The sequence below is a fragment of the Alexandromys fortis genome, unplaced genomic scaffold (assembly GCF_014885135.2).
Source record: "Alexandromys fortis isolate MF-2015 unplaced genomic scaffold, M_Fortis_MF-2015_v1.1 scaffold_189, whole genome shotgun sequence".
Taxonomy (NCBI): domain Eukaryota; kingdom Metazoa; phylum Chordata; class Mammalia; order Rodentia; family Cricetidae; genus Alexandromys; species Alexandromys fortis.
The window spans coordinates 1,984,725-2,009,148 of record NW_026068081.1 but is presented as its reverse complement, the minus strand read 5'-3'; the positions used below and the strand labels follow the sequence as shown (position 1 = coordinate 2,009,148).

At 42.9% G+C, this 24,424-nt stretch overlaps 1 protein-coding gene across 1 annotated transcript in view; it reads right to left on the bottom strand.

The window, feature by feature from the left end:
• Il13ra1 (interleukin 13 receptor subunit alpha 1) overlaps nt 1-24,424 on the bottom strand; it is a 63,012-nt gene that overhangs the window by 18,586 nt on the left and 20,002 nt on the right. The window contains exons 4-9 of the mRNA XM_050121893.1: nt 23,153-23,273; nt 14,624-14,808; nt 11,546-11,697; nt 5,233-5,280; nt 4,826-4,958; nt 747-843 (exon numbers count right to left, since the gene is read on the bottom strand). Coding sequence (XP_049977850.1) covers nt 747-843; nt 4,826-4,958; nt 5,233-5,280; nt 11,546-11,697; nt 14,624-14,808; nt 23,153-23,273 — 736 coding nt within the window. The remainder of the gene's footprint in view (nt 1-746; nt 844-4,825; nt 4,959-5,232; nt 5,281-11,545; nt 11,698-14,623; nt 14,809-23,152; nt 23,274-24,424) is intronic.

The following is a 24,424-nucleotide window of genomic DNA, read 5'->3' as shown; positions in this document are numbered from 1 at the left end:
AAAAAAAAAAGAATGAGTAGCATATATTAGTGATAATCTGGCAGAGTTCTCTTTCCTGCCTTTCATTAACGACTGTCATTTTATTAGCAATAGATTTCTTTTCTTATTTTCCTTTTCTGTTAGTGCTGGAAATTGAACCAGAGTCTCAAACATGCTAACTATGTGTCCTACCACCAAGCTCCACTCCCAGACCCAAGTTCTTCTTTTTTTTAAATTGTGCATGGAGTTTTGGAGGGAGCACACATGTGGGTACCACTTTACATGTGTCACTTGTGATCTTTCTATGTGCACAAGACAATGCTGTGGAAATTATTCTTTCCTTAAACACTGACATGGGTTCCAGGGATCAAGCTTACATCACCAAGCTTATTCAGAAAGTGCCTTTACCCAGTGAGATGTCTTGCGAGCCCCCTTAATCCCCTATTTCTAAAAGCTCATTCCAAGAGTTGCCAACTAACTGTGGATAAAGCAGGTACTGAAGAGAGTCAATGAAAATAGCACAGGTGTCTTTAGCAATTCTAGGCATGTACACAGAAAGCCATGCCAAAGCAGTGCTGTGGGAAACTCACTCGATGCTTCCTTTACCACAAAATGGGCATGATGATTTGCCCATCATTTCAGCATAAGTCATGTCTGATTGCAATTGTGCAAAAATTGTTGCGGCCAACAATACACCATCATGAAGAGTAATAAGCATAACACACAGGCTAGCAGGAACTGTAAAATCTGCCTGGGCAGCGGCTTACCTTTTCAGGTAAAGAAGAAGGACAATGATCGCACCTGCAACAATGACCGGAATGATGAGTAACATCGTTATGTAGAATGTGGAGTTCGACTCCTTGCCTACAGAATAGAAAGTTAAGCACAAAGACATGAGAACTACAAGTTCTTTTTTGTAATGAGCCAGGCAACAATTCCATTTGCTATTTCTTTCCTATGTCACAACCCATTTTTCCCCCAAATTCTTCAATTATCTTAATAGTTTGAAAAATTATCCTGTTCTGGTGCCTGAGCTTTCAAGATGAGCAAGTACCTTAAGGACTGTTAGCAACCAGGGCATCTTAACCTGTTTTAGACAGTATTAAATAAAAGACTGCATATCTGACAATGACTGTCCTTTCTTTTTTCTTCCTTCCTTTCTTTTTCTTCTTTCTCCTTTCTTTTCTTGTTTCTTCTTTCTTTCTTTTCTTTTTTTTTGGGGGGGGGATTTTCAAGGCAGGGTTTCTCTGTGTAGCCCTGGCTATCCGGGAACTCACTTTGTAGATCAGGCCAGCCTTAAATTCACAGAGATCTGCCTGCCTGTGCCTCCCAAGTGCTGGGAAGAGGTGTGCACCACTACCACCAAGCTTGACTGCCCTTTATTACTATCTACTTAAAGACTTACTATCATACTTTCTTACTGCCACTATTGAATACTTAAATAAATCCTAACAACTACTACCACTATGATTCTTAAAGAGTGCCTCCCTTATATGTCTAGTACCATATCAGGTGCTCTGACATATTTATCTCTGAGCTATTCTATCTGTTAGACAATATTATTGCAGAACTATGCAGGGATAAGACTCAGGCAGGCTTCAAACATAGAACTGTCCAATTCCAAACTTTGTTTTTCTACACCTAAAACATGGAAAGCTAATTATATATTTCTATGTTCAACACAAGGGCATGGGATTCTAGAAAGCATCATCAGGACCTAATATCCTTGTCTTAGGGAACTTCAAAAATGACCCTAAATGATTCCTGCCTCCCAGTGATCATACAATCCCCTGTCTAGACATGGGTTGCACTGATTGACTTTCTTCTAAATAACAAAACAGCACCAGTGCTGGTCTCTCATTTTCAAGATAAGTGATGACGGACCATAGTTTTTACAAGGCTGTTCTCATAATGGTCTGTCCTATCCCTTTAAGAGACAAGCCCCTCCCACTACCTTCCCCACCTCTACCACTAAGGCAGGTGGATCTTCCTTTTGCTTCCAGTCTTAGCCCCTTCCTTTCTGTCTCTTTCCCAAGAAGTAGCTGCTGCTGTGGCTCCTCTTCTCTCCCCCCCCCTCTCTCTCTCTGTCTCTCTCTCTCTGTCTCTCTCTCTCTCTCCCTCCCTCCCTCCCTCCCTCTTTCTGCTCTTTCCCCTTCTCCTTTCCCTTTCCTTCCATAACCCACTAGATAAATACCCACTTTCTCTGCATGGCGTGCCTAGCCATCTCAGTCTCCCTGCCTGGGACTGACTGCTTCTGTGGCCCGCCATGGTCTCAGGATCCACTGCCCACTACTGCCACTCGGGGACCTGCAGCGTTTCTGATGCTGTGCCCCCCCCCCCGGGGAAACCACAGCTTTTATTTTTATAATGACAGTTCTCTTATAAATCCTTTCTTGCTAGGATTGCTCACCTGGGGGAGCCTATTTCTATGTCAGAAGGGAACCCTGTAGAGAGGCCTAAGGGGACAGGGAACTAAAAACATATATTTCTATTAGATTCCCACTGCAGATTACAGAAAGCTAGATACTTGAAAAAACAAAACTTTTTTTTCATGGTTCAGGAGATAAGAAGTTCAAATTCAAGATACTGGCAAAGCCATGCTCCTTTCTGAAGGCTATAGAAAACAGTCTCCCACTTTTCTCCAGCTTCTGGTAGCTGTCTTTGGAGTTTCTTGGTTGTGGCTACCTTACTCCAGTATCTTCCTTCATCTTCATATGACTTTCCCCCTAGCAGCTTTCTGCGCATCCTCTTCTTCTTTTTTCCCCTTCAGTATACCTAGAAGCGGACTCTTCAGTCCCTGCCATGCCTTTGGATGAGATTACAATACCACTTGCAGTCCTGATGCCACCCTTGTGAAACCTCTAGCTAAACTCCACTAGACTCTTAGCCAGGTGGTGGTGGCGCACACCTTTAATCCCAGCACTCGGGAGGCAGAGGCAGGCTTATCTTTGTGAGTTCGAGGCCAGCCTGGTCTACAGAGCTAGTTCCAGTACAGGCTCCAAAGCTACAGAGAAACCCTGTCTCAAAAATCCAAAAACCAAATAAACAAACTAAAACTACACTAGTCTCCTGACCTTGAGAAACCGGTATGTGGTTGGTAGGTGTCTGCAATTATAAGCTATTGAACTTTGGTGTCATTTACTTTGTTTTTATGATTTTTTTTATTACTGAGACAGAGCTTCATACTGTAGCCCAGGCTGATTAATGATTCACTATGCAGCCATGGTTGGCCGCAAACATGCCAATCTTCCTGCCCAAAGCCCTTGAGTACTGGAATTATAGCTCTTAGCTGCCATCCTTAGATAATGTTGGTGTACTTTGTTCTGTAACAGCAGATAACTAACTCGACCACATCTGACACACAGCTTGTTGCGTCTCTCAATGAATAGGGGGTGACATTCTCCAAAAGCCCATTCCTCTAACTCTTTTAACACTTTAAAGCCAGGCAGTGGTGGCACATGCCTTTAATTAATCCCAGCACTCAGGAGGCAGGGGCAGGCGAATTTCTGTGAGTTCGAGACCAGCCTGGTCTAAAGAGCTAGTTCCAGGACTGGCTCCAAAGCTACAGAGAAACCCTGTCCCGAAAAACCAAAAAAAAAAAAAAAACCACCACCACCACCAACAAAATCAAACTCAACCTTTGAAAAAGTCTCATGTTGGTTTTATATTGCCCCTAGTGGCCACCAAAAGAAAAGCCAATTTCCTCTTCTACCCAGCAATGCCTTGAATTTAAGAATTTAACAGTTCTATCTTCTCAAATTTACTCCATGTACAGTTCCCTATTGAGTTTGAGGTTCTTCAGTACCCTCATTACCCTTCCAACGACAGATTCCAGGCAGTCATTGTATCTCTTACAATGTGATGCTCCACACACAAATTCGGAAAGGTGTTGCCACAAACTCTCTAACTCTCTCTCTCTCTCTCTCTCTCTCTCTCTCTCTCTCTCTCTCTGTGTGTGTGTGTGTGTGTGTGTGTGAGTGTGTGTGTGTTTGCATGTAAGTAAGTAAAAACCAGAGTTAATGTCAGGTATCTTCCTCTTTCTTTCTGCCTTATTTTTAAAGACGGAGTCCCTTCCTAAACCTGGAGCTCACCAATTCAACTAGATTAGCTGGCAAGCAAGCTTCAGAAATCCTCTTGCCCCTACCCCCTGAGTACTGGGATTACATGTGTATACACCCATGCTAAGCTTTTTCTAAGGAGGTGCTAGGGATTGAACTTAGGTCCTCATGCTTACTCGGCAAGCACTTTACCAGATGAGCTATGCAGATGAGCTATGTCCTTAGCCTGACTTCATATTTCTGATGGGGATGAACCACGGATGCCCCACCCTGCAACACTACCTTGATGTGTGAGCTACACCAGCACTGTTAGCCAAGACTGTGCATGCATTTTTCTCTGGCACCCAACTCAAATAGGTCTTTCTCATGCTTTATTTGAGCATGGCCTACTCAGCATAGCCACTAACAAGGCTTACCTCTATTAAATACCCCCAAGCTCATTGCTACCCTCCTGAGCCTATCAACTAGCATACAGGACAGTCCTCTGGCCTGGTACAACCTGAAAATTTGATGGTGCTTGGCTTCTGTGTTTTTGTTTGGGTTTCTGATAAAGATGGAGATGGGGCAGAGGTGAGGATAACACCCTATGGATCATGGTCTTCCAAAGAACTGTATGCTGTCTATCAACCCTGGGCGATTGGATAACAATTAGATGGAAAGGAACTGTGCATTTTAAATGCTCTCTGGCATCAAGAAAGAATGGCAACCCCTTTCCCAATCTATTTTGTGTTTCAACTGAGTTTCCCGCCATCAGTGTTTTAGCCTGTAATGGCACTGTCTTCTCTTACCGATGCTCAGGGCTTCGCTCCAGTTACTCCACAGGTAGTTGTCATCAAAGCATAACCTGTTTGTTTTGACTCTTACTCTGACGGTGTAGACAGTGTCAGCAAGAACACCAGGGAGGATGAAACAGCCTGCACCCTTTGAGACAAAGCAGAAACGCACAAAAATATCATCAGTTAACTCCCCTTAGCTCTGCTATTGAATGATAGTCATTGGTCATGTTCTGTATGTGATTAAGACCTGGGTTACAATTCAGATGATCTGACTTTGACTCCTGAAAAACATTGGCAATAATCCCCAGAACAAAACAGTTTGCTTTTCACTAAGCATTTCAAATTTATGCTGTTCCTGACCTGCCCCACCCCCGTTACTTGGTGTCTAAGCCCAGATAAGAAAAGCTGAATAAACTGACCTCCATGTTTTGATCGAATTCTGAATTCTGGCATTTGTCCTCTTCAACCTTGAAAAAAAATAGTTCCAAAATTAAAAAAAAAATGTTTTATGCCTTTTCTTTATGCCACTTCTAACAGGCTTTCCTCGCATCCTATTACAAGATCATGTGGGCTGCAGCGATGTGTCAAGCTAAGAGAACTTGCTTGTCTTCCAGAGGACCAAAGTTTGATTTTCAGCACCCATGTTAGGCAGGTCACAACAGTCTACAACTCCCGTTACAGGAAATCTAACACCTCTGGCTTCGTCTGGCACCTTCATTCATATGCACATACCCGTATAGACACACACACACACACACACACACCACATAAATAAAAATGATGCAAAATTTAAAGAAATAAAAGAGAAACATTCCGTGGAGAAATAAGCAGTGCTGTGTATATTACATATCCCTGCGAATAAAAAAGTCTTTCCCTCTACCTCACACCGTTCACAAGACCAATTTCAAGTGTGCTGCAAATGGACCTATGGAAAGTCAAGTAAACGAACAAAGGGACCGTGGAGACAGCTCAGTGGCTAAATGCCCACCGTGCAGGCACAAGGACTAGAGTTCAGAGCAGTAGGGCACATATGTAATATTGGGTGGGTGGGTGTGGCGTTCACCTGTAAATCCAGCTCCAGAAAGATGGAGACAAGAGGATTGCCCATAGCAATCTGGAGACTAGCTGTAGCAGTGAGGCAGAGGATTGCCCATAGCAAGCTGAAGGCTAGCTATATCAATGTTTGATTGAGAGATCATATCATTTTCAGTGAAGAAAGTTGAGGCATGATAATGGCGGACTCTCAAAGTCAACCTTGAGCCTCCGCACACATGCAAACACACACCCACACCGCACATAAGTGAGAGGAGAAAAAATAAATGAACAGACATAAACACATAAATATAGCACGCCATCAGTGGACCCATCTTTATAGCTTTGAAAGAGAAAAAGACGTGTCAAGCAGCACCTATGAACCATAAAGAAATATTTTATAAAACGTTAACACTGAAAAAAACCACAACCTACTAAGGAAACAAGCAGGCAACGTAAAGAAGAAGAAAACATATTGTATAAACCCTAACGAAGGCTGTGAATATATTCTTCCTCTAAATATTAATGAAAGACAGCTCAATAATTGGAAAATGACCTGAAGAGGAAATTCACAAGAAAATATGTACATGGGCAATAAGTAAGAAAAAGTTCTTAACTTCATTGGACATCAGGGAAGTGCAAATGAAGTAGAAATAACACACACACACCTCCTAGAAACTATTAAATGTTGATGGGTCACAAGGTGCCTGCAACTCTCAATTTCTGCTAAATGTGCAAATTGGCACAAACATTTAGGAAAACTGTCATTTTCTATAGAGTCAATCATCTGTAACCTTTGGACATCCCACCCCCCACATAAATGGAGGCATGCCCACAGAGAGTTATGCACTTATGCACCAGGAGACAGGTATGCAAATGTCTGTAAACCACTATTCATTGTAGTTTAAACTGGAAATTTGCCAAGTCAATGAGAAACTCCATTAGTAAAAAGTGATACAGTTGCACAATGGGATGCACACGATGAAAATTAACCATCTACATGTACTGGGAAAGTCTTGTAAACTTTATGTTGAATCAAAGATGACAAACCCACAGAAAATATGCTGTGGCATTGACGGTATAATGGTGAACATAGTTGCTGTCCAAATAGTCACTGATTGAGAGAGAGAAAGAGACATACAGAGACATAAACTTGTTCCATTTCCTGGGGGTGATCTCAACCCCCTGGGTAAGCTAGTCTCCTCTCAGCCCTCAAGACATGGCTAGAATGCCTGAGAAAGTTTAAATAGTAGCAACAAAACCAATCTACACGATTAGAAGTCCTGATCATAGTTTTCCTTTCGGGGTATAGCACCTAGAATAGATAAGGAGGGGCTTTTGCGGTGTTGGCTATATAGGTGAAAGGTAATTTGTAAAACTCATTTCTAAAGCTGTCTGCAGGGGGGCTGGAGAGATGGCTCAGTGGTTAAGAGCATTGCCTGCTCTTCCAAAGGTCCTGAGTTCAATTCCCAGCAACCACATGGGGGCTCACAACCATCTGTAAAGAGGTCCGGCGCCCTCTTCTGGCCTTCAGGCATACACACAGAATATTGTATACATAATAAATAAATAAAAAAAGCTGTCTGCAGAAGCACATGCCTATAATTTCAACACTTGGAAGGCAGAGGCTGGAGGGCCAGCAGTTCAAGGCCAGCTTTAGCTACACAGTGAGCTTGAGACAAGCTCTATGAGACTCTCTTTCCTAAAAACAAAAACAAAGCAAAAACTCAAATAAATAAAAATCACTTATAAAAATCACTGACATGTATATTATGACTTATGCAATATTTTTCTAGAGTGAATTATATTGTTACAAAAATATTTAAAATTGTTTATTTAATGTGTTTATCTGAATGGATGTATGTGCACATATATAGGCAGAAGTCAGAAGAGAGCATTGGATTCTCTAGAAGTTTCGACAGTTCTGATCCCTACCATGTGGGTGGTGGAAACTGAACACAGGTTCTCTTTATATTTATGGTTGTGAGCCTAGCCTTTAACAGCTGAGCCATCTCTTCATCCCTGAGCACAGGTTCTCTACAAGAGCAATAGGTGGGCTGTATCACTGAGCCATTTCTTTAGCCCTCCACCACTAATTTTTAAGACACTCATCTTCCTTGTTGAATACCTAAGATATGAATTTGAATTCTTCAACAACAGTCAAACAAATCAAGCATGAAAATCTGTTGCTTAGTCTTAACAGTCCAACTTAGGTCAACAAACATTTTACAAAGTTCCAATAATTTACTTTCATTTTGTGTGCATTGGTGTTTTGTCTGCATGCGTGTCTATGTGAGGGTGTGGGATTTCCTGGAACTGGAGTTACAGATGGTTGTGAGCCCCAGGCCTCTGCAAGAGCAGCCAGTACTCTTAATCACTGTGAGCCATCTCTCCAGCCCCTGTCAAAGAAACATTTAAACATGGTGCAAGGACCACAACATACCTCCATTAACTTTGGCTCTCAATGTCATTCACTAAATAGTCCATACCAGCATTTCTGAAGAGCTAAAAGGCCAACAGAACGAGAAAAGCGTATCATTCCAGTAGTGCATACACAGGCAGAGAAAATGCAGGTAGCCTCAGTGTCCTATTTCTGGAACCACTGGCCTTCTGGGAAATGACAAGTGTCAAGTGCCACTTGAGGGATCAAGCTGTAGACTGATGTCACTTCTTTCCTGGACCATTTCCCAAACATACGAATACTAAAGTCAGCAAATCACTGTGTAGATTAAGTCTAGGCTCTCATTTCACTGGAAATCCTCATCTATAGGTCAGCAGCTGCTGCTGTCTCTGAGACGAGGAAAACGAGGGCACAGAACACCAAGTAGACAGTTGTCTAGGAAGGAGTGGGGATAAGAAAACAATTCCTATCTTATTTCACGATTCTGTTCCAAGCTGTCTCTGAATATAACAGCCCCCAGTGTGATGGTAGGAGCCCATGATCCAGTTTACCCATTCCCAGACCTGCAACTCCAACAGACAACTATGACTCCTCAAGTAGTCTGTCCGAAAGAAAAAGAAGGGTCTCATCAGCAAAGCTCAAACTTTGCACACAAAGAGCTGATGTCATTCTAGGGTGGAAGCAGCTGGTGAACATCTGCTTGAAGGAAACATTAAACTCAAGCACAAACAGAGTCATTCCAGAGAGACTACAGGCCGGTCTATGTATATAACATCCACAGCATACATGGTTTCTTTAGTTCAGAAGTGACATATTTCTTAATATTTATTAATTCAACAAGATTTTAATTAGTATGTTTTTTAAGGACCAGGGATTGAACCTAGGACCTCAAGCATGCTAGGCAAGGGTTCTACTACTAAGATATAGACTTAGCCCTCATTTATTGATGATTTGTACATAGTATTGTACCAAATAATCTTGGGCTAAGTCAAAGACACAGAGACTGGCCTCTGAGTTCATACTGACTTACAAGTTGTGTGAAAGTTCTTCAACCTTGGTTTCTCAAAAATACAGGTTCCCATACTACTAGCGTCATGGGTTATTACGAACTAGTCCATCAGACGCCCTTAGACCAGTGTCTCTGTAGTATGTTCTAGACAGCTAATAAATGGTAGGTATTAGTGTTAAGAGAAGTATTAAGGTGGTCTCCAGGGGCTAAAAACACAAATTGGGGTTAAGACTTTTGCTTCAATCTCTTTGAGTTTTTATATTACACATGAGCATTTTGCTGGCATGTATGCTACATGGTGCCCTCTGAGGCCAGAAGATGGCATCAAATCCCTAGAACTGAAGTTACAGTCAGTCTTGGGCCACCATGTAGGAACTGAGAATCAAAGCCAAGTCTTCCAGCAAAGCAGCCAGTTCTCTTAACAACTGGACCATCCCTCTAGCCCCTTTTGCTTAAATCGTGATTCTTTTACTAGAAATATGGCCTTAGGTGTAACAAAACTTTCCCAATGTGAGGCAGGGATCAAATAACGGGACATAGGTCCCTAGGCTTAGTGTGATCTCTAAATGAGAGAACTGAGAGAAAGTACTTAGTAATAAGCCTAAATAGTCACCATTTGGTGGATATAAGTTGTTTGTAGCAAGGACAGAATGAAGTCGACACGACCTGCTATCTGTTGCTTACTTTCAGCGGAGAGAAGAGGCCTAAGTGTGGTCAGGCTTTAGAAAGCAAATGAGTTCAGAGAAGCAGTACTTGTTTTGGCATTTCCCACAGAAGCACCAGGGGAGAGTAAAGGCTGGAGTGTTCTAAATACTCACTTTGCTTTCAATCCCAACATTCTCCCCTCCCCGTCCCCAGAAATAATTTCTTTTCGCATGGGGACACGATGCTTTCTAACACTCACAAGGACTGAACATTATTACATGGCTTCATTTGCAAACGCCCTGAAGGGCTCTGTCCTGCTGTGGAGCTGGGCTCTCCCTATGGAGTTAGAGAATGTCAACATTGACTTATTTTAGTAAGCATTTGGAGAGTTCCATAGTGAACGAAAACAAGTGGACCCAGAACTTTTAGCCACATGCAAGATACTGGGTTCCTCTAAAAGCAATCTAACACAGTTTAGTACAGACCTTCTAAAATAAACATGCACAAAGGACCCCGACCAGTAGCAAAGAGAGCAAGGTACTGTCATGGTCTTGAGGCGCCACCTTATGGAAACACACACCTAGGATGGTCTGGCTTTAAATCTGGACCTACAACGGGTTTTTAGTTATTACATTTAGTGTGTACCTGGGCATATGTGCATGTGTGTGGGTGTGTGACTGATATGGCACACATGGGGAGGTCAGAGGAAAACTTTGCAGGAATTGCTTCTCTCCTTCCATTCCTGTGGTTCCCACAGCTCATAAGGCTTAGCAGCAAACCACTGAGCAATCAGGCCAGCCTCCCCACTCCAACTGAAATTTTCTAAGCAAAGCAACAAAGTCCTCACAAGAATCTATAAAACAAATAATGGGACCGATGCCCTAAAGTTACACCATATTCTGATGAAGGCCCCACAGAGACTTTCAATTTGTATGTTTTGCATCGGTTTTTGGACGGCAGATATGAGTGTAATCCAACAAGCACTGACTATTTCAATTTGACTACATTCCTGCCACAAACTCCAAGAAAACAGAGTGTCCTCCCTACGGCCTCTACACACCTGCACGGTTTTGTCTCTGCCTATTGCTGAAACACTGCTCCTGTCTTGTTCTGGCCACGCCCTCTCCCTCCGTTCTCAACCACATCAAGCCCACTCTTGACTCGAGTTTTCTTTCATCTGCTGCCCCTTCTAACCCCAATTCCTCACACAGCTAGCTCCTGCTAAGCACTCTGCTCTCATCTCAAATACCATTTTTCTTGTGACTTCCCTACCTAATATTTCCTTCTAGTCCTTCTACTTATCAGCCCATTTGCTTTTCCTTCATAATACACTGTGAAATTAGTTGACTAAGTCACATACTTATTTTCAACCAGCAATCTCCATGAGGTAAAGGAGAGAGCGAGAGATGTTTATCAACTGTTATTTTCATTGCTGTAGCAAGCAAAAGTGTCTGCTACATGGCAGATAATAGCGATGTTTTAAGCAATTTAAACCCTGCACCCAATACTTCTGTAAACCTTCAAAACTTGCACTATGCCTTATTTTTAATTTTTTATTATCTGCTGACAAATGTTAAGAGCCACATTTCATTATCTTAGTAAAAGAAAACACTCCATAAAACACCTCTCATCTAACCAAACTTACAGAGAAAGGAGAATGTAGTCCATTTTGACTGTTTTTGACATCCACTTCAGAAGATAAGCATTTGCTGCTAAAATTCTGAGGATTCTTCCACTGCACAAATAAGACATCATTTTTGAAGAAAAGATGTTTAATATGTGGAGGACCAGGTTTCACTGAAAGATAGAAGAAAGAAAATTAGTTTCTACAAGTTCATTTAATTATGTGTATATAAGATATGATTATATATGTAAACTGGATAATGAAGGTTCACAAAGTGAAATCAAAATAGGGCTGATGGCTTTTAATGGCCTCACATGATCTGATATAGAGTTTGAGAATTTCTGATTACCCACAATTAGCAGAGGAAGTGTATTTAAAACTGCCCAGTAAAATGAATTTAAGAAGAGCCTTTGGGGTTATCTGGTAAATGACATGAACTCTGATCTGAGTCTAGTCAGAAAATGGTCCAAGCAGAACCAGGACCAGAGGATAGAGAAAATGAGTTCTTGGATGCACAGGTACTTCCACCACATGGGTAAGAAAATACTAGGTATCAGAGGCTTCTCGAGCTCTCCCTCGCTGATGCCACTCCAAGATCATGATTTTAAAAAAATAGCCTGCTCTCCACTACAGGCTGTAACGTGTCTGTGCTTTGAGAACATTTTGTTAAGCGAAGCAAGCTGACCTAAACCAAGAGGAGTACATTGATCCTGCTCCTATGAAATACTAAGGGAGCTGTAGTCAAAGGAACCGACTGCAGAGGCGTGCTGCCAAGAGCTGGAGGGAAGCAGAACTCCTGCTTAAAAGGTAGAATTTCACTTGTGCATGACGAAAAACTTATAGATGCTGGGCAGTGGTGGCACACACCTTTAATCCCAGCACTTTGGAAGTGGAGGCAAGTGGGTCTCTGCAAGTTCGAGGCCAGCCTGGTCTACAGACCGAGTTCCAGGACAGCCAGGACTTTTATATAGAGAAATTCTGTCTCAAAACAAGAAAAGAAAAGAAAAGAAAAGAAAAGAAAAGAAAAGAAAAGAAAAGAAAAGAAAAATCTCTTATAGAGATCTGCTGTACAATATGAATATACTTAGCACTACTGTGCGTGTACGATGATAATGATGATTAGAATCCCAACCGGGCGATGGTGGCGCACGCCTTTAATCCCAGCACTCGGGAGGCAGAGGCAGGCGGATCTCTGTGAGTTCGAGACCAGCCTGGTCTACAGAGCTAGTGCCAGGACACAGGACAGGCTCCAAAGCCACAGAGAAACCCTGTCTTGAAAAACCAAAAAAAAAAAAAAAAAAAAAAAAGAATAAAATACTTTGCCGGGCTGTGGCGCATGCCTTTAATCCCAGCACTCGGGAGTCAGAGGCAGGCAGATCTCTGTGAGTTCGAGGCCAGCCTGGTCTACAAGAGCTAGTTCCAGGACAGGAACCAAAAAGCTACGGAGAAACCCTGTCTCGAAAAATCAAAAACAAAAACAAACAAACAAACAAAAAAGACTAAAATACTTTGAAAGCAATAGCTTTCAAAGGTCATATTACTTTTGCAGGAATGAACTGTACTTAAGAATAAGGAACAGAAAATAATGGGTAATTAACAGAAAACATATAGAGGCCAACTTCTTGTCAAGAAGAATTATTCTTTATGTCACCATTAATTCCAAAACGACCAGTAAAATAAACCTTAAAACCCTACCTAAGATAGTCTGCCAAAGAAGTAAGAGGAAAAAGAGGACTTTACTTCAGCCAACCCCATGTGATAAACTATCCTGACCTCACTCTCTTGGCCTACAAACTAGGCTGCCTTTGGTCCCCTGCTACAGTTGACTTCCAAGATTATCTGGAGGAGTGGTAAGTAGTATTTTGCTTACAGATTTAGATAAGCCTTTGCCAAAAGATGCTTCTTTTCTATTAATCATTTAGCCAGAATCTGAGCTCCCTCATAGGTTACCGCAACAAGCAAACCAACATACTGACATTATTTTCCTTTGGAGATTTACAAAACGCCTTTTGATACCTCATGCTCTTTGGTTCTTACAATTCTTTGGAGTTGAATTGGACTATATATTCCATTTTACAAATAAAGAAACACTCAAAAAGGGTCTATATGCTTTGACAAGAGGAGGCGCTAGGTCCTCAACCAAATATTGGTTGTTCAAGTTGAAGCCTTGTGCTGGTTAATTTTGTCATTGAAACGAACTGGAGTCCTGGGAAGAGCAAGCCTCAACTGAGGATGTGTCTCTATCAGACAGACCTGCAGCCATATCTGTAGGGCACTTTGTTGGTTGATGATTGATGTGGCAGGACCTAGGCAACTGTAAGCAATTCCACCTCCAAATAGGCTGAGCAAGCCAAAGGGAGCAGCCAGTAATCAGCCTTCATCTACAGTCTCTGCATCAGTCTCTTCCTCCAGTCTCCTGCCTTGAGCTCCTTCCTCAGTATCCTTCAACAATGGTCCGTGACATGGAAATGTAAGACAAATAAACCCTTTCCTCCCCAAGTTGATTTGGACCAGTGTTTTATCAAAGTAACAGAGAAGTAAACTACCACTGGCCTCTCTAACAAGTTGATACTTAGCCAATATGACCAGATCTGGGGGTCCTAGACCATGTGTGTGCCATGTGGAGTTCCGCAATTGGAACACAGTGGTGAGTGCATACGTTTAGTGGTAGAGCATTGCTCAGCATTTGCAAGGTCCTGCACTCAATCCCCAGCACTGTATCCCATCCAAGGCTTTCTAGCCAAAAGATTATTCAGAGACTATAACATCTGAAGAGCAGCTCTCCAGAGTACCAAAGTGAAACGAGATCGCTGAGTCAGGGAGCCCAGGTTCCAATCTTGGCCACACAACTGGCTGCCCTAATAAACCTCTGCCTGTTTCTAAGTCAACGAGAAGAAAGCATGTGATACTCATGTTCCAGAAATACCATTTCTCATCTGCATCTTAAAGCATCAATCAAAGAAAAGCATGTGTGCATGCAGTCTCTTGTTCCAGGAAGATCTTCAGACTGAAATTTATCATCTTCAATTATTTGTTTTAACCATTCAAAGACAGAACGACCTTTTATCCATGCTGTCCAAGGGGGCTTTGCAAACTTACCACGGGAAATTAAAGACACTATTTTGAAGGATGGCCTAATTTTCCCAGCAGTGTCCTTGACCATTATTTGAATGTTGTGCTGCTCAAAACTCGAATCTACTTTAGTCAGTTTAAAGGAACAGCTCATGCGTTGACCTTCTTTATAGATGTTTTCACACTGAAGAACTTTCCCCAGGCTGCTGTACCTACAAGATAAAATGAGACAATGCTGAGTTATTTTGAAGAAGGTCAAGAGACAAGGGTAGTTATTTAAAAAAAATGGCAGAAAGAAATCTCCATGAGAAACAATATATGCAATAAAGCATGCTCGTTTTTAAGAGCCTGATTTCTAACATGGGCTCATTTCATATTCTAGGAGAAAAGATTGTCCTTTGACGATGGGCATTAGTACTCACGATAGCCATAGGCACTGGAACCCTCCCATTGCTCTTCGGTATGAGGGGAGAAGTTCTGAAGCCAGAATGAGAAGGTTTACCCCTTCTGAAAAGGCAGATATACCGAACCTCAGTGGCTTTCCTCTGCTCCACTCTGTCTCTTCCTTGCTTTCTTTGATTGTTCCCTCATTCTTCCCTGCTCCGGGGGGGGGGGGGGGGGGAGGGATAGTCATAATGACATTCGTCATTATTCTATTTTATGTGTGGCTGTATCCATGTGTGTCCGCACATATGCATATAGAGGCAAGAGGTAAGTGTTGGTGTTTTCCTCCATGGCTTCTCTATGTCAGTACTAGGATTAAAAGCACAACCACTATTACCCAGCTTTTTTTTTTTTTAAGAAAAAAAATATGAGTGCTAAGGATGTGAATGAAGATCCTCATGGTTACAAAGTAAGCAGTATATGTACCAAAAAGGCCATCTCCTCAGCACCTCCCTTTCTCTACTTCTGATTTCCTTATCCACGCACTCTGCTGGTCACCCCATCCTTCTACTTTAAAATGTATTCTGGGCAATTCCTAAAAGCTTGACCATTCACCTCAGAATTCCTCCAAGATTTTGTAGGTTTTGTTCGCTTGTTTGTTTATTCGAGACAGGGTCTGTGTGGCCTGGAATTCACCAGGCTTGCTTGGAAATCACAGATACCCACCTGCCTCTGTCTCCTGAGTGCTGGGATTAAAGGTGTGTGCCACCACCCTGCTCATCCCAGACTTTAAGGATTCTTTCCGTTTGCCTCAGCCGTTGACTGAAGACACCATGTGGACCTACCCTATCCCTCACCAAACTGCCATTTCTGCCACCTTCCCATTTCTCCCACTCCGAGTTCATTTTCTTGATGGTCCTTAGATACTTTGAAATAATGAACCTTTTTTTTTTCTTTTTTCTCCATATCCTAGCACCAAACTCTGTTTGCCAACTCTCTTGGAGTCTCATCTTCTGTGATATTCCCACTGGTCACCCCCTAATTCATGATCTCACAGCTTCAGACTTCATACTTGACTCCTCTAACCTTCATTACTAATGCCTTCTCATTACCGCCAGATCAGCATTTGAGCACACGGTGGCTTTCGCAGTGTTCACTCTACCATCCAGCTTTAAGAATTAGTGCTGCTGGCATCCTGAATCCCATTTCATCTCTACCCATGCCTTCCCAAGTGACCATGAGCACCTAGACAATGGATATGATGTGTTTATTACACACACACACACACTCTCTCTCTCTCTCTCTCTCTTTCACATCAGCTATCAGAGAACTCTATTTTTTAGGAACTGGAACAAGACAAGGTCAAGTCTTACATCATCTGCCACAGTTGGAGTTGTGCAAAGGTTCTGTAGAAAAGGAAGATCACTTTTAAAAATGAGCAAAAAAACAGAGAGTCTCAAACCCTTGACCTGTAACCTCAGAATTATCTGTAGTTCTTCCTGAGCTCAGAAAACGCAAAATCCTGCTGCAAACCAGGTTTGTTTTTATAAATGAAAATGTAATATGTTTACTCTACAAATACTACAAAGCAGTGTTTTGATATAGAATGTCTGTCAAGAGAAAGTTCATCCCTTTATGTTGCTGTTGTTGAGACACGGGGTCTTGATGGCCAGATTGGCCTCAAACTCACTCTGTCATCAAAAGAACTTGAACTCCTAGGATTGTCCAGTCTCCACCTCCAAAGTGCTACTATGATCATCTAAAAGCATGAAATCTTTCCTCTTAGTTGTATGTCTCTATGGATCATAAAAGAAAACTTCTAGAATCTTAAATTATGGCCATGTGCAGTTTTGGGATTAGACAGTCCTGGAATGTTTTCCAACCAAAACAGAAACTAACACTACTAATGACATTGTTTTCTTATATAACAAAATCTAGTGATAAATGTGACTTTTAAAATATAATGAAAGGAATTCCTGTGATGTACAGTCTTCTGGGTTCATTGTTCATTTTGTCGTCCCCTCTCCCCCGCCAACAGTTCACAGATAACTCGTGGACTCTGAATGTGATTAATGTAGGAGGGGGGGATCCCTACAATTCATCAAGTTGACCGGACTGGAGCTCTTCAGGTCAGGCTCTTTCCAATCCCAAATGCCCCTGCTATGATACAAGTCACCGCTCTGGCTTGACAAACCATGATTTTGAATTTAAAAAAAATCTCCCCATTTTCTGACTGGGGACTAGGGCAAACAGTCTGGCAATTAGTGCAATGTGATCTACATGGATACCTAGGCCATTGTTCGTGTTTGCTAACCAATAACATGTCTGGACTCCCTTGCCTTTGGGGTTTTGATTGAAAGGAATCCATCTAAGGAAGTGGAGGGTAGGAGGAAGCATGGGCTTGATGCCAACTCCATGTGGAAGGAGAAGCGAGAACCACTGAGTGGTGACTGTATCTGCAAGGGAGCACACATAACCAACAAACATTGGTATCTCCAGCCCTCAGGAGCTGCCATGCTGACCGTCAATCACGATTCCAAGCACTTTTTATATAACAGCCCCCAACTTCAGAAGTAGTTAACATCACCATCCCCATTTTACAGATGATAAAACTGATGCTCAGAGATAAGAAAGGCTCCTTACAAGTAAGGATTTGAGCACACACATAGTCTGGCACCAGAATGAAGAAGTTGTGGAGTGATGAGAGCAGACAACACAGGACAACACTGTACAACAGAAATGGGCCATCCAATACAGCAGTCACTTGTGACCTCTGGAACTGGCTGGTCAGATGGAGTCAGCGAGGTTTTAATTTCGTTGAAAATGAAACTGTAAACAGCCTGTGGTGGTTTGAATGAGAATGGCCCCCATAAGTCATATACTTGAATGCTCCATCCTTAGTTGGTAGAAACGTTTGGGAAGGATTCAGAGAGGTGGCCTTGTTGGAGAAGGTATGTCTCTGGAGGTGGATTTGGAGTTTTGGAAAACCCATGCCACTCCTAGTTAGCTATCTTTCTGTCTCGTAGTTGAGGGTCAAGATGTGGGCTCTCAGCTACTGTTCCAATGCCATGCCTGGCTGGCTGCTGTCTCATCATGATAGTCATGAACTCTAACCTTCTGGATCTGTTAGCCCCAAATTAAACACTTTATTTTATAGGCTGTCTCGGTCATGAAGTCTTAGCACAGCAATAGAAAAAGAACTAAGGCAGAGTCATACATAGCGAGCCTCTCCTGTACTGAGCAGCCAAGTCCACACTATGTAAACCATGGAAAGAGCCTCTGTCAAATGACCAGCACTGGAAATACACTGACAAGAAGAAGTATCTTTGATAACTGACCACTGGGATGTCAGCAAACCACCACTTTCCAGATACTCCTTGAGCCATGTCCAGTTACAGATTGTGCTCTGCCAGAATGCTTCAACTTGGGGCCGAAGGCCAAGTCAAACACTGTCTGTTGTCAACTGTGACAAGAGCCTGCACCATCTCAGAGAAGAATGCTTTCCCAGATTAATCCCAAGGAGGCTGTCTTAGTTAGTTAGGGTTTCTATTGCTGTGAAGAGACACCATGACCATGTCAACTCTGATAAAGGAAATCATTTAATTGGGGCTAGCTTACAGTTCAGAGGTTTAGTCCTTTATCATCATGGCAGGGACATGGCGGAGTGCAGGCAGATAGGGTGCTGGAGAAGGAGCTGAGAGTCCTACATCTGAATCCTCAGGCAAGCAGAAGCAACTATGTGTCACACTGAGTATAGTTTGAGCAAGGAGACCTCAAAGCCTACCCCCACAGTGACACACTTCCTCCAACAAGGCTACAACTACTCCAACAAAGCCACACCTCCTAAAACTGCCACTCCCTATGGGGGCATTTTCTTTCAAACCGCCACGGGGACATTGCATGGCTTGCACTGAGTCTTGGTTTTTGCTAGCATATCTCCAGGGCGTGCGCACCCCCTCCTATTTTTTATTTAATAGATCCTTAAGGACTAGTTCACCCCAATTGTAATAACTGGATTGCTTTCCTTCAGTCTGTTGTAAAATGAGGTCATTTTAAGACTCCCCCCCCACTCTCTTTCTAATCCCCTCCTATAGACACATTTCTAAAGGCTTTCCCTGTGATAACTCTGGGGTTAACAGCATACTAAACACAGGCATGCTACCAATTCCTAAGGTATCTTTCAAGCCTATACTAACATATCTCTATGCCTTTCACTGCAGCACAGAGCCAGGTGATTCCTAAAGGCTTAATTCTGTTTGTTACCCTGCTACCAAGTCTTGGGGAGCCAGATGTACTCAACCCTCCTTTTTCACTCCCGGACTATAGAGATCCTGCACCGCTTATACTTCTACGTCCTCATCCTATCCCCGACTGTTCTCTAGTTTTGGATCCTACCAAGAATTACATAACTGATTTATGTAACACGTACCCCAAGTGTCGAGTGCTGGGGGAAGCAAAACACTGCCTCTGCTCACAAAGGAGATTGCAGCCTGGAGAAGGGAACTATCACCAAGTAAACAGGAAATGATGATGCACTGTGCAGGGCATCGTGACACTCAAAGGTACTGCTGGGGATATGTCTCCAGACTTGAGAGGTACAGGAAGACAGTCTGAAGAGGAAATTGCATCTTAGCGGAGCGGAGGACAAACAGGATACATTAGGTCAAAGGGGAAGGTATGGACTGTGAGAGAAGGTAGAATATGTTCCCACTGGTCTAGGTAAAGATCCCTGTTTGAGTACCACTATTCTGGGTATTGAAGAGACCGTGTAAAGAGTGGAAATAAATTCAGTGTAGGCTATAAGAGGGGCAGAGGTCCAAGGAGGGGGATGAGACACGCTAGACAGGTTGCCAGTAGCCAGGCGATCAGGGGCTTTGTCTGTCATGTTGAAGAGTATAGGCTTTACCATAAAGGTACAAGAGCGCCACACGATGCAGAAGAAAAGGTGATCCAGTGGGTATCAAGAATGAACAATGGGAACTTTTACATGGAGATGGGGGACTGGGAAAAAGAAGCCTACAGAGTTGACCACACAATCTTAGGACCACCTGGCTTTACCTGTGGTGTGTCTCAACATTATCAGGCTGACCCTCCCAACCAATAGGGAGGAGGGTGATTGCAATGCCCTGGGACATTTATGAGGATTTCATTCAACAATGAAAAAGTGATTTGAGGGGGCTGACATGCCGAGCCTGGTTTATATAGTGCACACTTGCACGCACATATATATTGAAATATCACGTGATAGCCCATAAATATGCAATATTTTATGCATTATTTAAAAATAAATTCCAAATCAGGAGCACCAGGAGAGAGAGCACGAGCAAGGAACTCAGGACCGCGAGTGGTGTGCCCACACACTGAGACAATGGGGATGTCCTATTGGGAACTCACCAAGGCCAGCTGGCCTGGGTCTGAAAAAGCCCGGGTTAAAACCGGTCTCGCTGAACATAGCGGACAATGAGGACTACTGAGACCCCAAGAACAATGGCAATGGGTTTTTGATCCTACTGCACCTATTGGTTTTGTGGGAGCCTAGGCAGTTTGGATGCTCACCTTACTAGACCTGGATGGAGGTGGGTGGTCCTTGGACTTCCCACAGGGCAGGGAACCCTGATTGCTCTTTGGGCTGACGTGGGAGGGGGACTTGATTGGGGGGGGGGGGGGGAAAGGGGAGGCGGTGGTGGGGAAGAGACAGAAATCTTTAATTAATTAATAAAGAAATAAATAAATTTAAAAAAAAGAAAATACCATATGGGGGTTTCACACTCTGCTTCATGATTTGCCCATACCCATGAGTGTTTTAATATAGTACGAATATCTTCCATGATGTAAGCAGGCAAAATGGTCACTCTAAGAAGATTTTGCTTTCTTTCCCTAAGGTCTTGTGCATGTTGGGCAAATCCTCTACCCCTGAGCCACAGGCGCAATCTGATATTCCAGAACATACATCTTCAGAGGTGCTAGACATGGTCCCGTGCCTTTCTCTCAGAGATGTTTTATGGAACAAGTGAGGAGAACAAGGCCATGGAGAGGACAGATTCCCAAGGTTGGACTCCTTTCTCCAGCCAGCTGTCACGGTGTCTCAATATCCTTGCCCTAGATAGATTTTGTTTTTTTTTTTTTTGTCAACTTGACATAAACCTAGACATATCTGGAAAGAGGAAAGGAGTCTCTATTGAAGTATTGTTTCCATGGGATTGCTCCGTGGGCAAGGCTGTGAAGAAGCATTTTCTTCATTAGTGACTGGTGTGAGCGAGCCCAGCCCATTGCGAGTGGGACCACCTCAGGGCGGGTGGTCCTAGCCTGTGGAAGAACACTGAGTATACCAGGGGGAGCAAGTAATTAGCACTCCTCCATGGCCTCTACTTCAGTTCCTGCCTCCAGGTTCCCGCTTGAGTTCTAGCTCTGAATTCTGCTCAAGAGGAGCTATAAACGTTAGGTTAAAAGAAACCCTCTCATCCTTTGGCTGCCTTTTTTTATCATTTTATACAGAAATATAATCATGACTAATGCAATATTCATGACTGATAGGGAGACAGATAGAGGAGGGTGGGTAGTAGGTACGGTAAGGAGGTAAGGAGTAAGTTCAGTGTTCTACAGCTAGCAGGGCTAGCGCCCATAACAGCTAATTACAAAGAGAAGAAAAGAGTTTGAAGGCTTCCGGCATACAGAAACAACAGTTTTTGAGGAGAGAGAGATGGTATTTCGCATGACTTGGTCACAGCATATAGCTTATAAAAACCACAAATATTTACAAATATCAAATCAATGAAGTCTTTTGGGCCTTTATAAAGCGTAAATAAACCTGCTTGTAAAAATCCCCCAGTTTCAGGCAGGCATGATGATCCCAGGAATATTGCCACCGTCTGGGGCCAGCCTGGGATACACAGTGAGCTCCAGGCTAGCCTAAGCTACAGTGTGAGAACCTGTTTCAAAAACAGAGAAAGGAATGTAATGTGTGTGTGTGTGTGTGTGTGTGTGTGTGTGTGTGTATTATGGATCTTGGGAATTGTGCTGCCTTTTTTGAAGCCCATTTTATATGGTATGTGCTGTGTAGAATTTCATTTCAGTGACATTCTTGAAATAACAAAATTATATGGACGAAGGGCAGATCAGTGAGTGGCGGCCAGAGGTTAGAGACTTGGGCGAGAGGAATGTAAAGGAGGACGGGATGGCAGAGGCTATGAAAGAGCAACTGGCGGGAACGTTGTCGTGGCGGAACCATGTGGTGTGATAAAAGCTACATAGAACTCTACACACAAATACACACGAGGCTGGTGTCATGTGACAAGTCATGTGACTGTCAATACCAATTTCCTGGTGTTTAGATTGCTCTAGAGTTGACCACTGAGAGAAAAGGAGTGAAAGGAGTGTGGGGTCTTCCCAGATACATGTCGCGCTAGTGTGGGAATGGGCATTTCAAAACAGGAAGTGCTTTTAAGTTGATGTATTTTCTAGTCAGCGGTCACTTCTTCTTGTGGTGTTTTTGGTGGTTTGTTTTTTGTTCTTTGGTTTTCTTTAAGGGTGGACATTCTTTTACCTTTTTATACTTTTTAAACATCGTATTACATTTATTTATTCATAGGTATTTATTTAGTTGGAGGTACACATGTCATCAAGCATGTGAGGAGGTCAGAGAACAACTTACCAGACTCACCATGTGGGTTCCAGAGATCAAATTCAGGTCTCCGGGCCTGGCAGCAAGTGCCTTTGACCTGCTGGGCTTTCTTAATGTGTCTTTCCTTTTTTATTTTTTTTTCCAGATTAGTTTTTAAGTTCCCATACCAAATAATGTGTTTCATTACTAATTACTCATCTACTGCCTTCACAGATAAAGAATAGCCTCATCAGGCCATGACATTTGCAAGGCTCTGGTGGTTTGTTGCTTGTTTGCTTTGGAGGCAGGTTTCTCTGTGACGCCTTGGCTGTCTTGGAACTCACTCTGTAGACCAGGCTGGCCACAAACCCACAGAGATCTTCCTGGCTCTGTCTCCCAAGTGCTGGATTTAAATGTGTGTGCCACAACTGCTGGGCCAAGGCCCTGAGTTTTATCCCCACCACCATATATGAAGAATAGGCTATTCCTCTTTAAAATAAGGCTGACCTCAAAGGCTCCCAACACAACCACAATGTTCCAGTTAGTCTGTTGCGCCTGCAGCACATGCTCACCAGTAGTGGAGAGTATAGTTTGTGTCAGGACTTGTATTCCTTCCGGGAAGCCAGGAACACTTCATATAGCTCAGGTTGTGCGAAATACACTGGAGCTCAGTCACGGCAGACTCAGGATCACCTAGAAAGTCCAGGCAAGAGTCCTTGTCATGGAAAGTAGTTATCGACCTAACCCCTAATCTCACACCCACTGTACCCAGAAGTCACTTAGGACAGTAAAAATGCAAATGTAATTCAGTCACAGCTTTCCTTCTCCCCTCTTTAAACAACAAAAGCATCTTTTGTGGGGCTTTTGTTTCTTTGTTTTTTTTTCTTTGTCTTAATTGTTCATTCATTTATTTATGTTTACATGCCAATTCCAGATCCCCATCCTCTCCGCTCACTTCCCCCTACCCCACTCCCATCTGCTCCTTAGAGAGGGTAAGACCTCCCCTGGGAAGTCAACTTAGTTTATCCCGTCCACTTGTGTAGGCAGGACCAAGCCTCCCCACCCCCATGCCTAGGCTAAGCAAGGCATCTCTCCATAGAGAATAGGCTCCACAAGGTCAGGTCATGCATTAAGAAAGCATCTTTTGTATCTCCAAAGGAGCCTTACTCTTTTTCTAACTACAGAAAATGGTGAAAAGTCAAATAATATTTCAGCCATATTCAGTGACTACGGAATAACTGAATGGATGTAAAAATACAAACAGCCCCTATATTCTATCATTTTTATTAGTTGTTTTAATTAAAATATAATTATGTCACTCCCCCCTTCTCTTTCTTTCCCCCATCACCCTCATATCCCTTTTTCTTCCCCTCAAATTGATGGCCTTTTTAAAGCTGGCATATGTATGCAGAAATATATAAATTCAACCAGCTGAGTCTGTTTTTGTTGTTTGCTGCATGTATGATTTCAGGGCTGACCAGCTGGTATTGTATGTCTGTACATGGGTGTGTGCATGAGGGAACAGGTGCCTGCAGAGGTCAGAAGCATCCAGCACCCTGGAGCTGGAGTGAGAGGTGACTGTGAGCAATCTGACACGGATGCTTAGAACCTAAGTAGGGTCCTCTGGAAGAGGCAAGCCTTTTTATAAAGACAATTTACCTGCCTTTCTTCTCGTCAGATCTGACACCTGGGGAATTTCTAGGGGATCAGAAGCATAGCCTAAGCTTTAATAGTTGCTTGTTGTATGCTGCGGTTTTAGGTGCTCTCCTCCTATCCCCCTTTTCTGACATGGATTCCTAGGATGACCTGGAACTTGTCATGGAGCACAAACTGGCTCTGAACTT